At 44.1% G+C, this 23427-nt stretch overlaps 1 protein-coding gene across 2 annotated transcripts; it reads left to right on the top strand.

Moving 5' to 3' along the window:
• Positions 1–1219: 1219 nt before the first annotated feature.
• On the top strand, positions 1220–22241 carry MLKL (mixed lineage kinase domain like pseudokinase). Of its 2 annotated transcripts, none has more exons than XM_046680425.1 (11): positions 1220–1579; positions 5448–5916; positions 9082–9156; positions 9998–10181; positions 12328–12425; positions 13538–13673; positions 16241–16325; positions 18170–18321; positions 18531–18580; positions 18834–18974; positions 20742–22241. In XM_046680425.1, the coding sequence occupies exons 2-11, from the start codon at positions 5460–5462 to the stop codon at positions 20771–20773; spliced, it is 1410 nt and encodes a 469-aa protein (XP_046536381.1). In that variant the 5' UTR covers positions 1220–1579; positions 5448–5459; the 3' UTR covers positions 20774–22241. The 2 variants fall into 2 exon arrangements, with proteins under 2 accessions (XP_046536381.1, XP_046536380.1); XM_046680424.1 differs by having other exon boundaries at positions 1223–1579; positions 5458–5916.
• Positions 22242–23427: the final 1186 nt, after the last annotated feature.

Below are 23427 nucleotides of genomic sequence, written 5' to 3'. Positions count from 1 at the left end.
CCCTTAAAGTGTAAAGTTAGGTTGTTTATTTAAGATTTTTCTTCTTTTTTAACGTAGATATTTATCACTATGAACTACTCTCTTAGTACTGCTTTTGCTGCATCCCATAGGTTGTGGTATGTTGTGTTTCATTTTCATTTGTCTTGAGGTGTTTTCTAATTTTCTTTTGATTTCTTCTTTGACACAATGGTTGTTTAAGTGCTGTTTAATTTCTATGTGTTTGTTAATTTTTCCTTCGGCTGATTTCTAGTTTCATTCCATTATGGTCAGAAAAGGTACTTGGTATGATTTCAAGCTTCTTGAAATTGTTAAGATTTATTGTGATCTCACATGTGACCTATCCTGGGCAGAATGGAAGCTGCCTCTTGCTCCAGAGCGTTGTGCTCCAGACCTCCCCAAGGAATCTGGCTGAAGGTAGAATCCACTGAGACCACATCCTTGCTTAGTGTTTTTTCTCCCCCCTGCCCTATCCTACCCTCTGTCCTGAGAGCCTTCCTTCAATAAATCACATGTACCTGAATCTCTCTCTCAGGCTCTGCTTCTAGAGAAGCTGACCTAAGATAAGAAGAAAACTAATGATGCGATAGATGGGGAACAATAGCAGGGGCAAAAAAGTGAATAAACAAACACCCCAGACATCCTCAACCCCTGCCTTCCCAATCCATAACATCTTTTTGTACAATCCAAGTCTGTCCTTTCAGAGTAAAATAGCCTGATGAGAAAATGAATGACATCACTTAGACTTTCCAGCTGGGGGCACAGCTAACTTTAATAAAACACATCTCACACTGTAACAGAAAGCTCTGCAATGACCTTAGAGGAGGAAGTGCTCTTTTTCCCACTTAGGTGTGTGTCCCCACCACATCCCAACCCCCTTCTCAAACACAGAGAAGCAGACACAAGAACCTTCTATCTGGCTCCCACAGTTTTTTGCCCATCCAATCCTTCTCATATTGTGTCCTGGTTACAATAGTTCCCTGGGACCTTATTCCTTTCTGAATCCCCAGCCCCAAGCAGAGAGCCTGGCACCCATGAGTACTCTATAACAGAGTGAATTTGGGAGGGTAGGAAGAGTGTCTAAAGGACAGGAGGAGAACACCAGGAGGAAGGAAGGAGGCTTCCCTATGAACTGCCTGGAAAAGGGTTCTAGGGAGCCAGGCGTCGTGAGCCTGGTGATTGGCAGCAAGAACCACGTGCAAAGCTCCAAGGAAACGCGTTAGACTTCCCTGCCCATGTCCCAGCCCAGGGGCAGTGGCCTTTGGAGGGTGCAAGACTGACAGCCGTTCAAAGGCTGATTGGAGGGACCCGTGTAGGGGCTGGACTTAGGCACAACGTGCCGTCTCGAGTTTCACTTCGGAAGGAAGCAGGACCGCCCCGCCACAGCTGGCGCCGCCCGTATGAAATCCCGCGCTGCCGTCAAGAGCACAGAGCGCCGGGTACTCGAGGGAAGGAGGCTCTGGACTCGCAACCCCCCAGCCTCGCGTCTGCAGACTTCTCCCCTGGGCAGCAGGCAGCAGGCAGCGTTCGGAGAAGCCTGTGTCTTCCTGGAACAGATTGGACGCCTTCGGGAGGGACGAGGGTGAGTCTGCGGGGCGTCCCGGGGCGCGCTCGAGCCCCAGAGGCGGGGTGGGGGGGAGGAGGGGCGGCGCAGAGGGGCTGCAGCCGGATTCCCGGGCAGTGATGGGAGAACCCGGGGTAGGGATGAGGGTGACTTATAGTCCGCTTTTCTGGAACTCAGGACCCAGTTGGTTTCGTTTCCTCCGCTCTGATGGTGAAGTTACTCAGGTCTCTCTGCTTCCTGCTAAGGAAGAAGCGGAGCAGGGGTGGGGATCTAGGTGGAGATCAGGGAGCGGCCTCGGGAACCTGGCTCAGAAAAATTGTACCAACAGCCCTAGACAGGCGAACTCCCGGTTGTCAGTGGGGAAATTACCAACATGGATAATTCCAGTTCTTTTTGTGTGTTTCTGAGGAAGATTGGTCCTGAGCTAACATCTGTGCCAATCCTCTACTTTGTGTGGGATGCCGCCACAGCGTGGCTTGACCAGCAGCGCTATGTCCACGCCCGGGATCCGAAATTGCGAATCCCTGGCTGCCGAAGCGGAGCGCGGACTTAACCACTATGCCACCCAGCTCGGGGATCCATTTTAGGCACAGGGAGAATAGCCTGACGTGAAATGTAGCTTCAGAAAAGGAGTGCCTCATACCATTTTTTATTGTAGGGGAGAGGGAAATGGCACCGGAGTTCTTTTTGGGTTTATATTGTTACTACCATTTTAAGATTTTTCACTTTTAAAACATATGAACACATTCTTATTAGAGTTGTTAGTAGTTCTTACATATTAGAAACAGCACGGCAATGAACAGCTTAGTATCCGTCTATCTATATACATACAAGCTTTTCTACAGCATAAATTCCTAGAAATTCACAGTGTTGGGTCAAAGTATATATGTAGTTATAGTCCCTTTGAGCCTTTCAATATCTTTATCATATGCTTAATAAGCCCTAAACGATTTTGGTTAATTCAATTTTTAATATTTTAATATCTTATAGGTAAGTCCCTTTATTTACCTGTTTTTTTAAATCATGGTTATGGCTACTAATTTTCTCTTTCAAATGAACTTTATGATCATTTGGTTTCAATACCAAAATATACCATTGGGAATCTTATTGAAACCGCGTTAAATTGGGTTTACATTTGGGAAGGATTGGCAGATTTGTCATTTTTAGTCTTACCAACCAGAAATGTAACAATTCTCTCCATTTCTTCAAGCTTTGATTTGTGTGATTTCCTTCATACCATCCCATCACTTTTCCTATAAAATTTATTGTTTTAAATTGCCATTTAATGAAATATTTTTCCCATTATCTTTTCTGACTGGTTATTGCGGAGATATGGCTTTTTGATGAGGCTACTAATAAGATAAGTGGAGCTTGGAGCTATGCGGCTGAAATCCACAAGATTCCCTGAGCAACGCTTTCACATGTATTTCTGTCTCCGGAGGACCAGAGAAAGATGTAAAGCCCATTGCCCTCCCAGTCCCAAGAAATGGCCTTGAAGTCATCTGCTTAGCAACTGGGAATAGCTGGATACCCTGAGATCCATTGAGTCTTTTTAGTCATTCCTTAATACCTATTTCCCTTGCCAGGTCAATGCAACTCTAAGGCAACAAAAATGAAAGTCTATCAATTGATTGCTTATCTCAGTTCACTTTTGCTAGTTTCTTACTCATATTTTAAAGCCAGATTTGGGTTCCAGGCCAATTATCTTCTCCAAATGGCTATCTGATCTGTAAAATGGTGATAATGTGTGTCCAACCTGTTTCATTGAGCTGTTGAGATTAACTTTGTTTAAAAGTACATTGGAAACTGTTTCCATGGCCTTGTACTTATTTAAATGCAATCTCCCTGAATTTCAGTATCTTTATCTATAACACGACGAAAACCACAGTGAGCTCGTGATTCCAAAGCAGTTAGCATGTGTTAGGTCAATAGGGAGATTTGTGATCATCGTTGTTATGATCATTCATTCCTGAACCCAGTTGCCTTGAGTTGCAAGTATAACAAACATGATTCAAACTGGCTTAAACAATAAGCAAGGTTATTGGTTCGTGAAACCTGTAATTGAGGAATGAGGTAGACTTCAGGGTCAGTTCAAACCAGTGGCTCAATGTTGTCATCAAAGACTCAGATTTTTCTTTTCTTTCCATCCTGCCATGCATAGGTTAGCTTCGTTCCAAGGCTTTAGGATCCGGGCTTCATGCTTTCTCTGTCATATTCAGAGAAGAGAAAGAGAGGTTAAGAGTTAGAAGCTGGCTTCCCAGGCTGTCTTAGGGAAGCTCCCCAGCAAATAGTCTTCTCTGCTCAAATTGGCCCAGGTGCCCAGTTTTGAACTAATCACTGTGATAGGCTATTAGGAATTGTCTGATGGCTTAGATTGAAGTTTCTGAACCTGCCCTGTTGACATTTTGTGCTGGATAATTCTTTGTTGGCGGGGGTGGGGGGGGCGAGAGGGGGCTGTCCTATGCCTTGTAGCACCCTGACCTCTGCCCGCTAGATGTCAGTAGCACCCGTTCCCCATCTGTGGCAACCAGAAATGTCTCCAGACGTTTCCAAAAGTCCCAAGAGGGGCAAAGTCACCTTCGATGGAAAACCCCTGGCTTAGACACACGATGTCTCACCCCTGGAACCAGGGGTGGGACCATTCCCTGCAAACTCATTGCTGAATGGGGAAGGAGCAGATAGCTACTGAAAACCTGGTCAGTAATAGGAAGTAGAGAAATGGATGCTGTGTGGGGAAACACAAATGTCCACCACAATTTCTCTGAGCCTGGAAAACCTTAGAATCTTTAGTGCAAATACCTCTTGGGGGGGCAGCACTTGCAACATGAGGTCTTATTGATTTTAGGCCAATGAGGAGGCTGGAACCAATTCGCAGCTTGCTAAAAATGGGGTAGAGAGGGCTTGGGGTGAGGACTAGGGAGGCAGGGATGCTCGAGCATTGGGAAAAGAGACAGAAAGGTATATTTGAGATTGACAGAAGCCAACTTCTATTATTATCCTGAATATCCTTTGCCAACTGTGGGCAAGGTTGCAAATTGGGGCTTCATGGGCAATATCCAGTTGGCAAACATGTTTTATTTGACCTACACAGTGTTGGACTGCGTAGGTTTTAAAACATTTTTTGACTTAGCCGCAGGATTTTAAATTGGGAGATTGAACACAAAAATCCAGATTATGACTGCTCTTTGAAAGCTGGGAGATCTTCCACCACTGGGCCCTTTATCCTTGAAGAGCATCAGTTGGTGACTTGCTGAGTAACATTTGCCTGCTTTAGACAGGGCTTGAGCTTTCCAACCCACCATCCTATTGCCATCCATATCCTTTGACAGGATACATTTGTTAGGACAGGCTCAACTGATGTAACAAATCGGCCCCAAAATATAATGGCTCAAATGCAATAGAAATTTATTCCCTGCTCACTTAACAGCCCATGGCAGACATTCCAGGCCTGTGAGCCACTCTCCTCCAAGCAATGATTCAGGGATCCAGGATTCTTCCTTCTTGGGACTCTGCTTTCCTTCTTGGGGCTATACCACACCTAGGGCTGCATCATCCTAGCATCCAGGTGACAGTGCGTAAAGGAGACAAACCTGCCTCAGCCCAAAGTAGCATATATCATATCCACTCATACCACATTGGTGAGGACTAGTCACATGGCCACATCAAGTCACAAGAAAGGCTGGGAGATATAGCTGGGCCCACACTTCCTGGCTTTAACTCTGTTACTGTGGAAGGACAGAATAGATTTCAGTGGACATCAGGCTGTCTCTACCTTACATGAAAATAGTGGGGAGACCTCTTCAGCCATTTAAATCACAGACATCCTTGATGTTCTTTTAGCCCAGTAGTAAATATGCAGGAGATCCTGGGACTTAAGTTCCATCAGTTTCTTCTAGGTATGGATAAACTGGGGCAGATCATCTCCTTGGGCCAGATTATCTACAAACAGTGTAACGAGATGAAATACTGCCAGAAACAGTGCCAGCGTCTAGGGCAACGTGTCAATGGCCTGCTGCAGCCTCTGCAAATGCTCCAGATCGAAGGAGGGAGGAGCCTACCTGATAAGATAATCAATGCCCTGGACCGTTTCCATGCTGTCCTCCAGGAAGCCCAGGGGCGGATACATGAGTTCAGCAATAAACCCAGTATCTTGAAGTTTCTAACAGCAGGGCATGAGAAAATACTCTTCAGTGAAGTGAATGAAAGGCTGAGAGATGTCTGGGAAGAGTTCTCACTGCAACTTCAGGTGGATCAACGGATCCTTCTTTCAAGCATCAGACAAAAAGCGTCCTGGCAGCAGGAAGATCAGCAGGATGCAGAGGAAGACAGGAAAGTCTTCCAAAATCTGGAAAGTGGTAAGGTTTTGGTGGGGGGTGGGGGAAAGGGAGTGCAAATGGGGGCATATTAATTTCATTTTGATTTACCAAAGGAGCAGGAAGGCTGAAGACATTTGAGTAGATGTCTGTTTATATGACTCGGAACTCCTAACGTCCCTGGGCCTGGATATGGTGGGGGCCGGTGAAATTTGGGCAAGCCAACGGGCAAAAGGGAGGGGAGATAATACTGATGCGTCTTCTTTGCCTTTCCCTTCTCTTTTTGATGTGATACCTGAAATTCCAGAAGCTAATTCCTTCCAGCCTTAGTTTATCCAGGATCTTCAGTTAATATGTAAATTATCCAGGAGGAAGAATTAACTAATTAACTAAGCAAACACAAAGATACACACAGAGCAAAATAGATGAGATCTCTGCCCTCATGGAACATGAAGTCTGCAGATAGAGGGCTAAGTAAATTGTTTTATTGAAAAGCAATGAAAGTCGTAAGTGGGGTGGGGAGGTGGAAATAGACAGTGGGTGCAGAGAGAGTGGTCAGGGAAAGCCTCTCTGATGGGGTGACATTTGAATGAACACCTTGAATAATGAGAAGGAGCAAGCCATGTGAAGATGAAGGAGAGGTGCACTCCAGGCGGAGACAATGGTGAGTGTGAAGGCCCCGAGGTGGGAATAAGTTGGTATGTACAAAGAACAGCCAGAGGGCCAGGATAACTTCAGTGTGGTTGCAAGGGAGAGAATGGAGTCAGATGAAAGTGGGGAACCGTAGGCCAAAAGATAAAGGAGCAAGGTCATGCAGGGCTGTGTAGGCATGATAAGAATTTTAGATTTTATTCTAAGAGTCATAGGTAGCCACTGAAGGAAGGTCCTTAAACTTGGGCCTGTCATGATTTGACTTGTATTAAAAGAAAATCACTCAGGCTGTCATGTGGCAAATGGACCGTACTGATGTGTATTAGTCATTTATTGCTGCACTGATGCTGCACAACAAACCATACCAAACTCAGAGGCTTAAAACAATGGTTATTAATTCTCATTCTCACGAATCTGTAGATCTATTGAGGTTCTCCTCATCTCATGTGGGCTTGTCTGGGCTTGACTCCAGGCACCAGGTCCAATTTGGGTCTATCCATGTGTCCCACTCTGGAGCCAAGGCTGAAGAAGCAGTGAGTACCCAGAGAATGTTCTTGTGGCAGAATTGCAACAAGGCAAGCCCAACTGTGCCAGGACATTTGAAACTTCTACTTGTATCACGTCCACTACCATCCAAAGCAAGTCACATGGCCAAAGCCAACATGAAGGGACAGGAAGTACAAAGTGCCTGTTATGAGGCTATGGCCAGGGTGTGGATGTATGTTCCTCCTCCTACATTGGGAGTGAAGAACTCGGACTAATAATTCAACATACCCCTGCGGACCAAGAGTGGGAGTTGAGCCCAGTTAGGAGACCACTATAGAGCCCATGTAAGAGATGACCATGGCTTAAACTAGAATGGCCCTAGTTTGACTTAGTGGAGGACAAGTTTCTAAGGGGATGAGATGTGGGCTAGGTTCGAGTGGGGGATGACAGTGGAGCCATGGCCAGCAGAAGACGGAAGAGGGCGGAAGAATGGAAACAAATGTGGTCTCTTTACGCTTTTACAGATCCTGGTGATACGAATTCCAAATCCTTCCCTCTTGTAAGGATTATGGGTGGAGAAAGAGGAAGGAGGAGAGGGTAAAGGACATTTGGATGAATCTTCTGGGCACCAGAGCCCAGAGGAAGAACTGTTCTGCCACCTGGATGGGGAGGGCAGTCCATCCCAAGTCATATCAGCAGGAGAGACTCCAGCAGGACAAATCAGGTCTGGGGGAGACCTGCAGAAAAAATGAATCTTTTTCTGGATAACGGAAAGTGAAGCATTTGTAATCCCCCAAACAAACAGCTGCTGCCAAGGAGAAAGAGAGTCAGAGACTGGGTTAGAGGGAAGTTGGGGCGGGGTAGAGGCTGACCCAGCTGAAGAGCAGGATTGCTCCCTGACCTTCCTAATCTTCTGTGCTCATCGGTCCATTTCCTGGTGGAGGTGGGAGGCATATTGGTGTCATCAACTTAGAGGAAAGGATTTACTTCCTGTTCTCGCTTTTAAATTTTGTAAAAACATTTCTGTTACGTAATACATTCCCATGGTACAAAATTCAAAAGGTACAAAAAAGGCCCAGCATGAGAAGAAAGCCCCCCACTCACCCTTGACATCAAGGTATATTGACTCACCTTGACATCAAGTGTATGTATTTTGTTGTTGTTACACAATCGGCCACATACTGACACACTGTTCTGCTTCTTGCTTTTTTCATTAAATAATCTTGAATATTCTTCTATGTAAATATCCATAGAGTTGTCTAGTATTTCTTCGTGTACATGGACCAGATATATTTAAGCAGCTCCCTAGTGATGGGCATTTGTGTCCAATTTTCAACTATTGTAAATAATCCTGCAATGAGATCTTTGTATATATTTGAGGATATCTTTAGGAAAATTCCCAGAAGTGGAATTACTGGGTCTAATTGCTGGATCAAAGAGTATGAGCATTTTCAATTTGGATAGAGGTTGCCAGATTACCCTCCACAGAGGTTACACAAATTTCACTCCTACCAACAATGTATAGAGAGTGTCTGTTTCTCCATACTTTTTTCCATTAGAGGCTTTCCTGGTTTTAGCACTGAAGGTCTCATGTCCACAGAACTCCTCAGTGCTGGGAAAACCAGGATGGTTGGCCACTCTGTATAGTATGTTATCAATTTTTAAACATATTTCTGAGTATATAAATCAGGTTAGGTTAGATTATGCTGTGGTTAAAAAAAAATCTATCAAAACTTCAATGTCTTAAGGAAACAAAAGCTTATTTCTCATTCAGGCAAAGTCCAGGAGACTCTCCAATGTCACTGTCTTCCTTCCAGTATATTTCAATATTTTGGCACTTTTTTGTTGACACGAACTTCCCTGACATCTCTTTCACTTCATTTTTTGGCCAAAGCAAGTCACACGGCCAGGCTTCAAGGCACTTCCTGTGTGCTTAGAAGTAGAAAGATAAATATTTTTGAGCAGTAATAATTCCTACCACAATGAATTTGACAGGTAAAAAAACAGTATCTCTGTGTGCTTTTAATTAGCATTTCTATTTTTGAGTATTTGCTACTCTTTTTCCTGCAGGAGATGAAATTGTAGAAGCTTCATTGAGAAAATTGGAAATCAGCATGGAAGAAACCAGGAGAATCGTGAGGCAATGTGAGTTATCATGTGCCCTGCTACCTCTGACTTTCCCCAAACTAGAAGTCATTTGTTTACTAGGAACTCCGGCCTGCCCCTACCCCCATCCTTGTCTGTTTTCTGGGCTGGATGGCTGGAAGCAGCTAACAGGTTTTGGAATGTGCTCGTGGCCAGCCCAGGCTTTTGTCCATAGAGCAGCATTTGAAGGGAGCTTCTTGACCAGCAAGATATCTTCTAGCACCTGTCAAAGTGCTGAAAACTTCCTTTAGATAGCATCACAGCTTCAATCCTTTTGCTGAATTTGTAAGAAGAAATTCATATCAAATTTTAAATGCTCATTCATTCATTCAACAAAACTGAGAGTATCTGCTTTATGACAGAACCTGTACATAGAGGAAACTAAGATGCAGAGAAGGACCCTGCCTTCCAGGAGCTCACAGCCATGGGGTAGAGGAAGGGAGAGGGAAGAGAGACATGTGAACACATAACAGTAGTGGAGTTACTGAGCCTGAACTATGTATCTAAGTATTAGAACTGAAATGACTAGACAAGATGCTAAATGCTCAAGTGCCAAGTGAAAGAGACGGGTAGAAATGGAGATTTAGGCTGGAGAGACAGGCAGGATTTGAAGAGGAGAGAAAGGACACATTTCTGTTAACCATCCAGCTGTGTCTTTACCAGTCACTCAGAGGCATTGGCACCTCTCCCCTAGATGCATCAATTGGACACTCCAGCCAGTGCCAGCTTTGGTTTATGGTGTAAGGGCTTCCCACTCACGTGTTCCAAAGATGCCTCTTTCCCTTAGGACACCTTCCTCAGCTCATTGACTCTATTTCCTTTTCTCCCTGGCTGAGGTCAGACTTACAGAAACCCATGAAGGAGATCCCACAAGATCAAATCAAGGAGATTAAGAAAGAGGAGCTTTCAGGATGGAATGGGATCCCACTAACGAAAGGTGAATTCAGCACACTTTATAAAGGAGAATACCACAAATCTCCAGTGGCCATAAAAGTATTCAGCAAATCACAGGCCAGAAGCATTGGGTAAGTCCTTTTGTATAGTTGTCTCATGCATCATTCCACTTCCTCCCTATAACTTCCCAAGGAGAGAGGGACATTGTCTCCATTTTTAGGTGGGGAAAGCCCAGCCCCAAAGGGTTAAATGACTTGCCCCCACTATTAAGGAGCAGAGCCTATGCTTAATTGCATGTCTTCTCACCTCAATGCTAGAAACTTCTGTCTTTTATTCATGTATTTTTAAAAATATTTTCTCTTTCATTCATGTTTCTCAGTTCCCCATCCTCCCACCACAGACAATAAAGTGTTTTGCTTGTATGTGTTCTTGCAAAATGTGTGTTGTCATTACATGTGCATACATTTTCATTTTTCACAAATGGTAGCGTTGTATGTCTGTTTCCTGCTTTTCTTACTTTTTGCACTCAGCATCATGGACTTGTAGTCCTTTCCTTCTGATTGCTGTCCGTGGTGTAGACCCACATTTTAGCTATTTTTCCAGTTATAGAACCCAATCTGTTCCCAACTTTTCGCCACCAAAAATAATATGATATATGCCTTTATGGACCTATGTGGGAATTTCTTTGGGCTATATTGCCAGGAGAGGAACTGATGGATCATAGGATTTGCATATATGAAATTGACTAAGTTCTACCTGATAATTCTTCACAATGGATTGAATATACCTACTCTCCCACCAGCAATGACTGAAAGCTCTATAGTTGCATGTCTCCACCAACCCTTGGTATTATCCAGCTTTCTAATTTTTTTCATCCTTATAGTTATAAAGTAATATCTTATACTTATTATAATTTGCATTTCTCTGTTTACTAATGAATTTGAACATTTTTTTTCTTATGACTTAGCTATTTGGGTTTCCACTTCTATATAGTACCTGTTCATATCCTCTGCCCTTTTTTCTGTCACAGTTGCTGTTGTTGTCTTGTCAGTTTGTAGAAGATCCTATGTATTGTGGAAATTAATCACTTGTCAGTTTTAAGTATTCCAAAGGTCGTCTCTCATCACGTTATCCACATTTTAATTTTGTCCATGGTGTCCATCATCAAACAGACCTCTTAAATTTTGTTGTAATCAAATCCACCAAAATTTGTGCTCTTGAGGAGCCCTTCCCCAACCCTAGGTGGCAAAGTTATTCCAGATTTTCTTCTATTAATTTTACAGTTTTATTTTTCACATTTAAGCTTTAAGCTTGCAGGAATCCACCTTTGTATGTGATGTTATATAGGGCCTAGTTTTATTTTTGTCCACATGGTGAGTCCATTTTCTCTACACCATCTATTAAATGTTCTTCCCTGTTGATTTTTGGTGCCCCATTTATTGTATGTGAAGTTTCTATTTAGACATGGATGGGGCTCTGATCTCTCTCATCTGTTCCACTGGTCAACTTGTCTGTCTTTGTACCATTAACACACTGTGTTTTGTTTTGTTTTGTTTTGTTTTGTTTTGTTTTTATTATGACTTTGTAATAATTCTCAATATCTAGTAAGGCATCTCCTTCTTCTTGACTCTTCTTTCTCAGGGTGACTTAGCTAAGTGAGTATCGGAGAAAGTTTATCACATTCTTCAAAATACACATTGAGATTTTGACTGAGATTATATTTAACAGCTTTATTGAGATATTATTTACATACCATAAGATTCACTCATTTAAAGTGTACGATTTAATGGCTTTTAATATATTTATAGCGTTGTGCAATGATCACCACAATATAATTTTAGAACATTTTCATCATCCCCAAAAGAAGCTCTATGCCCATTAGCAGTCACCTCCCATTCACTCCCACCCACCAACTCTAGCCCTAGGCAACTACTAATGTACTTTCTGTTTCTATAGATTTGCCTATTCTTGACATTTCACACAAATGGAATAATACAATATGTGGACTTTTGTGTCTGGCTTCTTTCACTTAGCATGACATTTTTAAGGTAAATCTGTGTTGTAGCATGTATCGTACATGCTAATTCTGCTGCCAAATACATCTAAGGGGTTCCATACGCTGCCATCAGTGGCCAAGCTCATCCCAGCACCAGTTCTCACCCCAGGAGATGCTGACAGTCCCTCCCGCCCCACACATACACAGACAATCACTACACCAGATGTTCTCTGGGGGACCTTCCAGTCCTGAAATCTTAATTTCCCCTTTTATCTTCATAGAATAGTGAGGCATACTTTCAATAATGAGATCAGAACCATGAAGAAATTTGATTCTCCCAACATCCTGCGTATATTTGGGATTTGCATTGATGAAACAGGTAAGGGTGCTTCTGGGATAGGTCATGCTCTTGGTGGTCTGTCATATATCTTCTGTGCTATAATGTGTTGCATTTTTAAAGAACAGTCAAAGGGGCAAAATCTACACATTGGTATTACTATCAACATTAATTTGTTTCCACTCCCAGGATGCAAGTTCCCATCTTCTTTCTTGAGAAGAGGGTTTGAAGCTGGCTTCAGCCAGAGGGCTGGTTTGCACTGATGTGGCCATGTCTCCTACCAGACCACTGGGAACTGAGAGGGCACTTGTTCAGATGTTGCCCTAGGTGATGGGTGCATTTCGTTGCTATCAAATATAAGGCTGACTGACCTAAACAAGGAATCTAACCTTGATCGTCATCGGTGTAGATTAAGCCTAAAAACTAAATTAACCGCCTCTTTGCCGAGAACCTGATGTGTCAGCTTCTTTTTAATTTTTATTTTTTAATGTGGCCACGTTTTCCCTCATGGCATGGCTTCTCTTGCTGGTTCTGTTTTGCTCCTCTTGCCTACAGAAAGGACAGAGCAACCCCCATTTTATCCCCTCTGGAAGTTTCTCCACAGCCTCAGGTGACCTGATTTTGGGGCTTAGAATTCCAGCCTGAACGAAAACTTCCAGTGACGTTTATTCTCCTGGGTGATGACTGAGTGACTGACACTGTGTGTGTTGGTTCCTGCATCTCAGGCCCATGACTTGAGACCTCGGCTTCTTGTCTGAGTTTCTCTCACCTCGCCAGCCCCTGAAGTCTGTGCATCATTCCTTCCTTCCACACATATTTACTCAGCTCCTTGTGAGCACTGTATGAATAAAACAGACTCTGTACTCTTGGGGCTTACAGTTGAGTGGGGGGGACATTACTCAAGTAGCTAAGCCAAATGTAGAATTATGACATACCCTATACCACGAAGAAGAGGTATGGGAACTCTGCAGGTATTTGACCCATTCAAGGAGGTCGGGGAGCAAACTGTGTGAGATGGGGATAGAGGGTGGGGGAGAAATGAGACTCGCAGCAGAGCTGAGTCTGTCTCTGTAGAGAGAGGGGGAGGTGGGCTGCAGAGAGTAGGAGCTCTGAGTGGAGCAGGATCCTCATAGTGTTTGGCTCCTTTCCATCAGTGACCCCACCTCAATTCTCCATCGTCATGGAGTACTGTGAGCTCGGGACCCTGCGAGAACTGCTGGACAAGGACAAGGACATCATATTTGCTCTGCGCATCTTCCTGGTCCTGCAGGCAGCCAAAGGCTTGTACAGGTACCAGAGGGGGTGAAAGGGCACCAAGAAGAACAGAATGAGTCTGTCTCCCCTACTGATAATCCCAGATGTGATGAGAGAACAGGCTGGAAGCCCCACGAGTCTCGCCTTCCATAAGCTGTTTTCTACTTACTCTGATTAGAACACCTTAGACAGGAGGGAAAAGGAGGCTTCGCCCAGTGAGCACCAGCTCACAGAATTGAGGGTGGAATTTATTGTCCAGGCTGCTCTTGTGGAGCTGGACAGCTCTTACTCTTAAGGTTGCCAGATTTAGCAAGTAAAAATACAAAATCCTAGGGCTGGCCCACGGCATAGTGATTAAGTTCTGTGTGCTCTGCTCCAGCGGCCTGGGTTCATGGGTTCGGATGCTGGGTGCAGACCTATACCACTCATCAGCCATGTTGTGGTGGCGACCCACATATAAAGTAGAGGAGGATTGGCACAGATGTTAGCTCAGGGGTAGTCTTCCTCAAGCAAAAAAAGAGGAAGATTGACTATAGATGTTAGCTCAGGGTGAATCTTCCTCAGGCAAAAAAAAAAAAAAAGCAAAATAAAACAAAACATCAAGATGCCCAGTTAGGGCCAGCCCCAGTGGCTTAGGTGGTAAGTTAGGCATGCTCCTCTTCGGCCACTCAGGTTCAGTTCCTGGGCATTGACCTACACCACTCGTCTGTCAGTGGCCATGCTGTGGTAGTGGCTCACATACAAAAAGAGGAAAATTGGCAACAGATGTTAGCTCAGAGCAAATCTTCCTCAGCAAACAAAAAAAAAGTGCCCAGTTAAATTTGAATTTCAGATAAGCAATGAATAATTTTTTAGTATAAATATGTCCCAAATATTACATAAGACATACTTTTACTAAAATTTCAGATATATAGAATTTCAGATAATTAATAAATAATTTTTTAGGAGATGTATGTCCCATGGAATTTTGGGACATATTTATACTAAAAAAAATCCATTGATTATCCAAAATTCAAAATCAACTGGATGTCCTGTATTTTATCTGTCAACTCTACCTACTCTCATATAGTCTGTGCTTCCTTTAGCCCAAGGATCCCCAAAGGTCAGTCACTCACAGACCACTTCCATAGTTTCTACCATATCCACAATCCTGCTAGTATTATTTACTTCATATGTTTCCTTAAAATAGCTCACTTTTTAAGAAGCTAAATAAGTAAAAGAAAAGGATACTTTCTATTATTACCATAAATTGGAAACTAGAATCACTTGCCACAAAAAGGTGACCACAAATGAAACCAAAACAACGTTATGAAATTCTGTCTGGATCATGCTGCCTGCCAAAGGTCCATAATTCAGACCCACGTTCTCTTTGTACAAAGGAGATATTAACAGATTTAGAGAGATGTTAAAGACACCTGACACCAACCAAGACTTTCTCCTTGATAGGATCAGAAAGACTGGAATAAATTGAAGAGAGAATAATTTTGTCACGATGTCATCTTGCATACCACTTATCCCATACTTTTGGAGACCCTGCCTAGCTATTTCTTTGAAATCATAAAGTTTATTTCTTCTGGACTCCCTACACTAGTGAGTTTTATAAGAAGTAATTTTGGACTGTAGGGAATACTGTCAGTGCCCCATCCAGACGGCCTCTTCGCCGGCTCTGCATATTCATCCCCCACTCGGCATGCTTTGCTGCTGACACCTCACGGCTGCCATCTACAGAGGACTATCCGTGGGCGCTGGAGCCCCTTTGCCCTTATAGATAGCTGAAAGTGCCCATGAGTTTTATCTCCACCGTTCCTGTCTCAGTCCCCCTTGCTCCCAGTCCATCGCCATTGAACAACAGGTGTGAGTACAAAAGTCCAGATTCTTTGCTTCATGCGGAGCAAACCTTGAAGGGTAATTATCCTCCAGAGAGCCCCATGGGATCATGCTGAGGCTGGAACTTCAAGTGAAATCACACTCTCGCTTTATTTCTTCTTCTTCTCTATACTGCTTCCTCCACTCTCTTGCCAGTTTTGCCTAGGAATACCTTCTTAATAAATCACTTTGTACCCAAATCCTTGGCTCATGATCTGCTGCTGGGAGAACTCAACCTAAGGCAGTTACTATGATAATAACCAAGTTGGGATGCAGGGGCTCCATCAATCCAAAGCACTTACCACTTACTAAGTTGGAGGAAACCCCAGCTTCACATCCTGTTTCAACCAGAAGCATCCTAGGCATGGTCCAACCATCCAGCCATGCCTCTGGGCACTTTGATCTGCCCATCACTCCCTAGGCAGAGAACCAGAGAGGCACCTTCATCTTTCTCCACCTAACGTGACCTCTAGTACCAGATCATACACGCTGCCCAAGGACTGTCACACCCACTTGTCCAATGGACACTTGGGGTTCCATCTTAGCTCTGCTCTACACTCACAGTACACAACTGTCAAATCTCACTTCTGTATCCTGGTTTCCCCACCTATCCATGGATAGCTACCCATGAAGAAGGCGTGATACTGACCAGCCTCATTATCCCAGTAATGACTGTCAAGCCCCCCAAGAAAGTCTGTGCAAAGGTCACTAATTCTCCTTGCCTTTGGTCATGTCAGGTTGCACCATTCGGAAGCATCTCCAGAACTCCACAGAAACATCAGCAGCACAAGCTTCCTGGTAACTGATGGCTACAAAGTGAAGGTGAGTGCAGCCTTCCAGGGGGTTCTTTGGATTTGGCCTGTGTGACTGGTGGTGGGAGAGGGACACGTTTCCTAGAAGTGCTGTGCCTGCTTGTTTCTCTGCCTTAACCTTAGAACTGAGCTCAACTCCTCCACTGGCTGGACACCTTTCTGTGTGCCCACCACAGGACAGACTCAATCCTGTCTGCTGTTCTGATGCTTGTCTTCCCTCACTGCCTGCTTAGCAGGAATGGGCTAAGAGCCATTTCCCTTGAGGTGCTTGGACACCACCTCTACATCCCTCCAGCACCCACCAAGGGATCTTCTTAGGTCCAACTAAGCATTCGGACGCACAGGACAGCCATAGGTCTCACTGATATTGGGAGTCACCTAGAAGGGTATGAGGCAGGAAACACAGCTTGCCAGCAGGGCAGCATCAAATCCTTCTCTCCAGTGGTAGTCCCCACAGCTGTCCCCACAGTCATCCAGGAGATATTTATTTTGCTTTTGCCCCAGGTACTAGAGAAAGAGGCTCCCCTCAGGGGGGTGCAGGGCCGTCCAGGGTAGAAGCCTCATGACCTACAGAAGTCAATATTCTCTTATAACAACTGTGTGGGCACACCTTCACGTGTCCCCACAAGGGGCATGCTAGTTATGAGTCACCACAAAGCCCAGCATCCCCATCAGCTCTTTATAGTCCCCGTACCTCCTGACCCCCCATCTATAAGCAATTTACCAATCAACAGTCATCTTTTATCATCAGCAATATTACGTAGGAGCATAGGTGACAGTGTGCCTTTATCAGGTTCCCAGGGGAATGGAACCAAAAAGTTAACTGAAAGTCAGATTCTCAAATGGAAGAGGAAAATGTTTTGTTAATTCAATGTCCACAATTCCCAAATGCTAAAAGAATATTTTCTTTGTCATCCATTGATGGCTTTCTTTTTTCCAGCCTTATGAGCGTCAGGAACAGCTTTCAAATAACAGAAGACAGGTCTTTTCCGCCTTTCGGATCCCTTTCCCCCTCACTGATATGATTTAAGTGCTCCCAAAGCACCATATCTACACCATACTCATGGTGCTCATCCCACCTAACCGTAACATGTGTTATTCAGCCTTTCATCCCTGGTATCTAACATGGTGTCAGATGTCAGAGGATGTCAGTGCTCAGTGAACTTGTGAATGAAAGGGGGATGAGCCATCTAAATGTCTAATCCTTTTCCTGACTTTGCCCCCAGATTTGGGTATCTGGCTGAGTTTGGGGCTGGCAGCCCTTTGCACACTGATGGTGCTAATGACAGGTGTGCAGGGAGCAAGGAGAATATACACTGCCATTAACTATGCTGTGGCTTCAAAGAACATGGCGTTGGACATGCAGGGTTGGTGGGGTAACTTACAGTTATATTAAATCCAAAGGAACAGGCTGGCCACTCTATATGATCAGAAAGAAGAGAGGAGATGCTCCCAAGTCATTTTTTCATCTGCTCTGAGAGAAAGAAAGTCATGTGGTGACATAAGGAAGTTGAGTCTTCAAGTGAGAAAGCCCTGTATCTAACGTAGTAATACCAGAACAACTGCAGCTCACCAAGTCTTACAGGTGCTTTACAGCCATGATCTCAAGTAACCTTCATTGTCCCATCTTATATAGAAGACACTTCTTTGTGTATCTCTTGGTCGATGTGCTGTAAGTTGAACCCATAATGCCAGTGCTGGAGTAGCCACACAGGCAGAGGACAGCACTGGAAATAAATCCCAGAGGCAAAAGACCATCCGCTGACAATTGTGTGTAGCACCAACTCCCTGCCCTCTACTCCACTCCCAAGATCGTGCTGTTTCTTTTTGTCTCTAAGTCACGTCTCTATCTAGCTTGCAGGATTTGAGTTGAGCAAAACACAGACTTCCATCAGTCGAGGAACTAAGGGAAAAGAAGCAGAGAGAGTCATTTCTGCAGCATACATCTCACCTGAGAAACTGGAAAATGTGTATCGTAAATATGACATAAAAGCTGAAATATACAGGTGTGTTCATGTTCTTGTGCAGATTCTAACTCAGATGAACAAGACGGGAAAGCCGAGGGCAAACCCCACCTTTGAGGACCATTGTAACTCAACTCTGTTGAGTGGGATCGGGTGGTAATCAGAAAATTCACTGAGTTTTCTGGAAATGCCTAGAGGTGCATAGGAAAAGAGAAACATTATGGTTATTCAGTTTCTTGGTTTTCTTTTAGCTTTGGAATCGTCCTCTGGGAAATTGCCACTGGGAAGGTCCCTTTTGAAGGTAACCAGTGTGAAGCCTGGCTCGGATGATGCTGGGATTGGGTCTCCTTCCGATAGACTAGAAATTCCCATCAATGCTGTCCTGGGAGCGTTGTACTCCAATGTGGGCACTGCCTGGGCTGGTCAATGGGTCATTGGAAGCTCTTGTTTCTTCAATACTCAGAGTCTCTAGTTCTGATGCCAGCCATCAGCATCCAGAGAGAGGTGTGCCAGATCAAATTTTTAAGCCTCCCATCCTATTGTTCCTATGCTAGGCTTTGATTCCAAGCAGATCTACCAGCGGGTGGTTATGGACCGGTACCAGGAGCCTCTGGGTGAAGACTGCCCTTCACAGTTGCAGGAGATTATTGATGACTGCCGGTCATATGAGCCCTCCAGGCGACCCTCTGTTAAAGGTAGACCTTTCTGGTCTAAAGAGCATGAGCCACACATGTGAAAGATTTCCTTTGTACTTCACAACCGGGGTGGTTTTGCCCCTCAGGGGACATTTGGCAATGTCTAAAGACATTTTGGGAGACTCGGGAGAGGTGGGGTGGGGTGGAGTGCGCTACTGGCATCTAGTGAATAGATGCTTCTCAACATCCTGCAATGCACAGGACAGCACCCTACAACAAAGAATTATCCAGCCCACGTATCAATGCTACAGAACTCCAGAAACCCCACTCTAAGGGTGTGGTTTAGTCTAAAGTGTATTGAGAAGGCAGATTACTTCTCTAACCTATATTCTTTCTCCCTCTCTTTCCTTCCTCCTTCCCTTCCTGTCTCTTCCTTCCTTCTTTTCTTTTTTCAACATCCTGTGACTCCCTGCTTTTCACATTCCTCCCCCCTCCTCCAGATGTAACCACTGTTCTAACTTTTGTGGTAAAAATTTATTTATAGTTTTACAACTAGGTACACTATATTATTTGGTTTCTCATGTACAAGAACAAAAATGATATACTATATTCTACAATAACTTGCTCAACATCATGATTTGAAATTCATCCATGCTAATGTGATGGTTTCAACTCATTCATTTTCACTGCTTATAGTGGACCATTAGATAACCATGCACCTCACTTACCCATTCCACTATTGGTGGATATTTTAGTTGTTCCAGTACTTTGTTCTCAGGAACCATGCCCCTTTAAATATTCTTATGCATATATCCTGGGGCACTCATGAGAGAGTATTTTGAGTTATAGACAAGGGGGTGGAGCACACTCATTATTGAAGATAAAATGCCTTGAGACACAAACTAAGGAGACAGGTGTCCAACCTTTTAAGGCAGTTCTCCAAGGACATCATCAGTATTTACAGACGTCTGTGGCATGAGGACTGTTCTTTAAGGCTGTCTCATAGGTGGTCCATTGGGAATCACTCTAACAGACACATGAGAGGGTATCCCATCCCTCACCCTTCCTCTCCCTTCACCACCATGCCTACCTTTTGGAGTGAAAAATCAAAATTGTGGCCTAGCTTCTATCTGAAACTTTCTCTTTGCCACCACAGAGCAGAAGAACAGACTCAATGGTGCTTCCTGAAGAATTAGCCTTCAGGGTGGAAGAGAAGTTGACAATGTTTTGTGTAGTACCTTCCTCGCCTTCAAACTCTCCCATGTCTTCTTCCTCCCTCTTCCAGGCTCTCTTACAACCCAGGGTCCTCCTGGTATTAGAGAATCTAATATCCGAGACTAATTCACACTAATGTGTGAGTTTATCCTTCCCACAAGCTATTTGTATTTAAAAGTTGACCAAGTAAGGGGCTGGCCCCGTGGCCGAGTGGTTAAGTTCGCGCGCTCCGCTGCAGGCGGCCCAGTGTTTCGTCGGTTCGAATCCTGGGCGCGGACATGGCACTGCTCGTCAGACCACGCTGAGGCAGCGTCCCACATGCCACAACTAGAGGAACCCACAACGAAGAATACACAACTATGTACCGGGGGGCTTTGGGGAGAAAAAAGGAAAAAAAAAATAAAATCTTTAAAAAAAAAAAAAAAAAAAAGTTGACCAAGTAAGAGAGAACTTCATATCATAAAGGCATGAATGCAGATGGTGGTTTAGGCCCTAGCCAGACCCGGGGGAATGCAGTTTCTACACTATTGTGAAGAATAGAAACATCTTTATGTTTCTATCATAGCTGTCGGCTCCCTGCTGTTGTCTCACTTTCTGTTCACTTATTTACAGAAATCTTGGAGAAACTGTCTGACTTTCACTAAGCTGTGTATTCAAACTGAAACTCAGGAGTCCCTGGACAAGAAGCTGGAAGAGGCACAAGCTGGGCATCTGTCTCTCTCAAATCCTTTCATGAAGTTATCTATTGGTATAGATTGGCAGCACTTTTCTGTTACAAATAGAAAACAATTCCAGTCATACTGAGCATATCCCACTCCAAATGATATTGTCAAAAATACCCCTCCAATGGTAACTATGACAGACTCTTTGCAAAAATGTCCTCTCTCTCTGTATTCACATCTCTTGGCAATGTGACTTTGTAGCTCCTCCCGTCAAGAAGTGGAGTCTTCCTCCCCACCATTTGAATCTGGGCTAGCATCGTGACTTGCTTTGGCCAATAGAATGTAGAAGAAGTGATGGTGTGCCAGTTCTAAGCCTGGGTTTCAAGAGGCCTTACAAACTCCCACTCCCTCTCTGGGAACCTTACCCAGCCGTGAACAAGCTGGGCTAGTGTGCTGGAGGATGAGAGACCTCATGGAGCAACCTGCCCCAGCTGAGGTCATACTAGCCCTGGTATCCCAGCAGGTGACCCAGCCACATGTGTGAGCCCAGTCAAGGCCAGAAGAACCATACAGCTGAGCCAACCAAAACTGCCCGTTCACAAAATCATAAACCAAAGAAATTATTGTTGTCTTAAGCCACTAAATTTTGGGGTGGTTTGTCACACAATAATAGTAACTGAGAGAATGCTGTCCAATCCTTCCTCTTGCCCACTGAACTAAGTACAAACTGCCCATTTGGATAGCCATGGCCTTGTATCTCTGACCCCAACCTGACTTCCAATATCAAGTCCCAGAGTTCTCCTACCAGGGATTGAAAACTCTACTGCCTTTAGGGTCTAGGAGGGAATCTAAATGAGTGAGTTGAGCTTGGAGGTGACTTCAGGGAACACATGAGCTTTGTTAAGGACAGCCTCCACTCAGCTCCAGCCTATTTTTATCATGTAGGAATGGGATCCCAATGTTTCCAGAGCTTTCCGTTTTGTCAAAAGAAGCTGGAAATTCAGATTTTTTAAAGGTTGGGATCTCATCAAAAATTCTTTTAATGCCATATAGGAAAAACAAAATATATTAATCTAGGAACTCCCAGATTTTAATCTCTGCCAGACTCAAATCCCTCGTCTCCTGCGTGTGGCCCATGTGTTCCAAATTTTTACACCTTTGCTTGGCGTGTATGCTTTACTAGGATACACTTACACTTATCTCTACATGTTGCTTTTTTTTCTTCTTTCTGCAACTCATCCCAAATCATTCAACAGCAAATGTGCTGGGCGTTGTTCTAATCACAGAGGAGACAACAATAAACAAAACACATTTGGGGTTTATTTTCTAGTATTCATCTCTGAGGAATAAAATTATGACTGATTTCTATTCTTTTTTATCTTTTACTTATTCTTGATTTCTTTTTTTAAACCTAGAACATGTTTTTCTATAAAGAAAAAGATGTAGATGAATAAACATGGACAGGTGGAACATTTAAAATGATTCTTTTTATTTATTTACTTATTTTTTAAAGATTGGACCTGAGCTAACATCTGCTGCAAATCTTTTTTTTTTCCCTCTTTCCCCAAAACCCCCCAGTACGCAGTTACACACTCCAGTTGTAGGTCCCTCCAGCTCCGCCACACAGGATGCCACCCCAGCATGGCCCAATGAGCAGTGCCAAGCCCATGCTGTCGGTGTCGTGATCCAATGTACACACCAGGATAGATGCGGAGAGGGCTGATGGCCGCTCTGAGTTTATTATAACCAGCGTTTCAATATATACATAGCTTACATCTGTTAAACATACACAGGTGTTCTGGATGAAGTAATTAGCGAATGCCAAGAATTCTTAGTGATTTTTCAAGGAGCCCTCCCTCGGCCTCTGTTTTGATATTATCATGTTATTGCTGTGCTCGTATATTTTTATCTCGGAGCAGGCAAGGTCTCTTAGGCAACGGCCCCTCCTGCTCCCAATATCGATATGTGTCTCCATCTGTGCCCCCAGGTGACCACGCCTGTCTTAGGTTGCCCCACCCTGGGGGTCTTACCCATCTTTGGCTGACCGGCATTCTCACCTCTGGGTCACAGTTTGCTGGCAAGCCTTTTCCAGTGATTATTAACCCTTCCTGCATCAGGGGCGGCTACACATGCCCAGGATCTGAACCAGCGAAACCCTGGGCCACCAAAGTGGAGGGCACAAACCCAACCATTCAGCCACTGGACTGGCCCCTAAAATGATTCTTTTTTGGAGTTTACCATCAAGTACTACTATTTTCATCTTTAAAATCCTTTGTTCTTGGGGCCAGCCCCATGGCCTAGTGGTTAAGTTTGGCTCTCTCCGCTGTGGCAGAGCAGGTGTAGTTCCCAGGCATGGACCTACACCATTCAGTGGTGGCCATGCTGTGGCGGCAACCCACATACAAAATAGAGGAAGACTGGCATAGCTGTTAGCTCAGGGCAAATCTTCCTCAGCAAAAAAAATTAAAAAATAAAATAAATCCTTTGTTCTCTTTACTGTAAGAGTTACAATGACAATTCTCCCTTGTAGATTAATTATTCACACTCTGGCAGACCCACAGGGAGAGGTGGATTCACTGTGAAACTATTAAACTTAATCTTCACGGCCCCTCACTTGCACAGGATATCCTCTCAGG

The sequence above is a fragment of the Equus quagga genome, chromosome 13, assembly GCF_021613505.1.
Source record: "Equus quagga isolate Etosha38 chromosome 13, UCLA_HA_Equagga_1.0, whole genome shotgun sequence".
NCBI classification, from domain to species: domain Eukaryota; kingdom Metazoa; phylum Chordata; class Mammalia; order Perissodactyla; family Equidae; genus Equus; species Equus quagga.
This window is presented reverse-complemented; position numbering and strand designations above follow the sequence as displayed.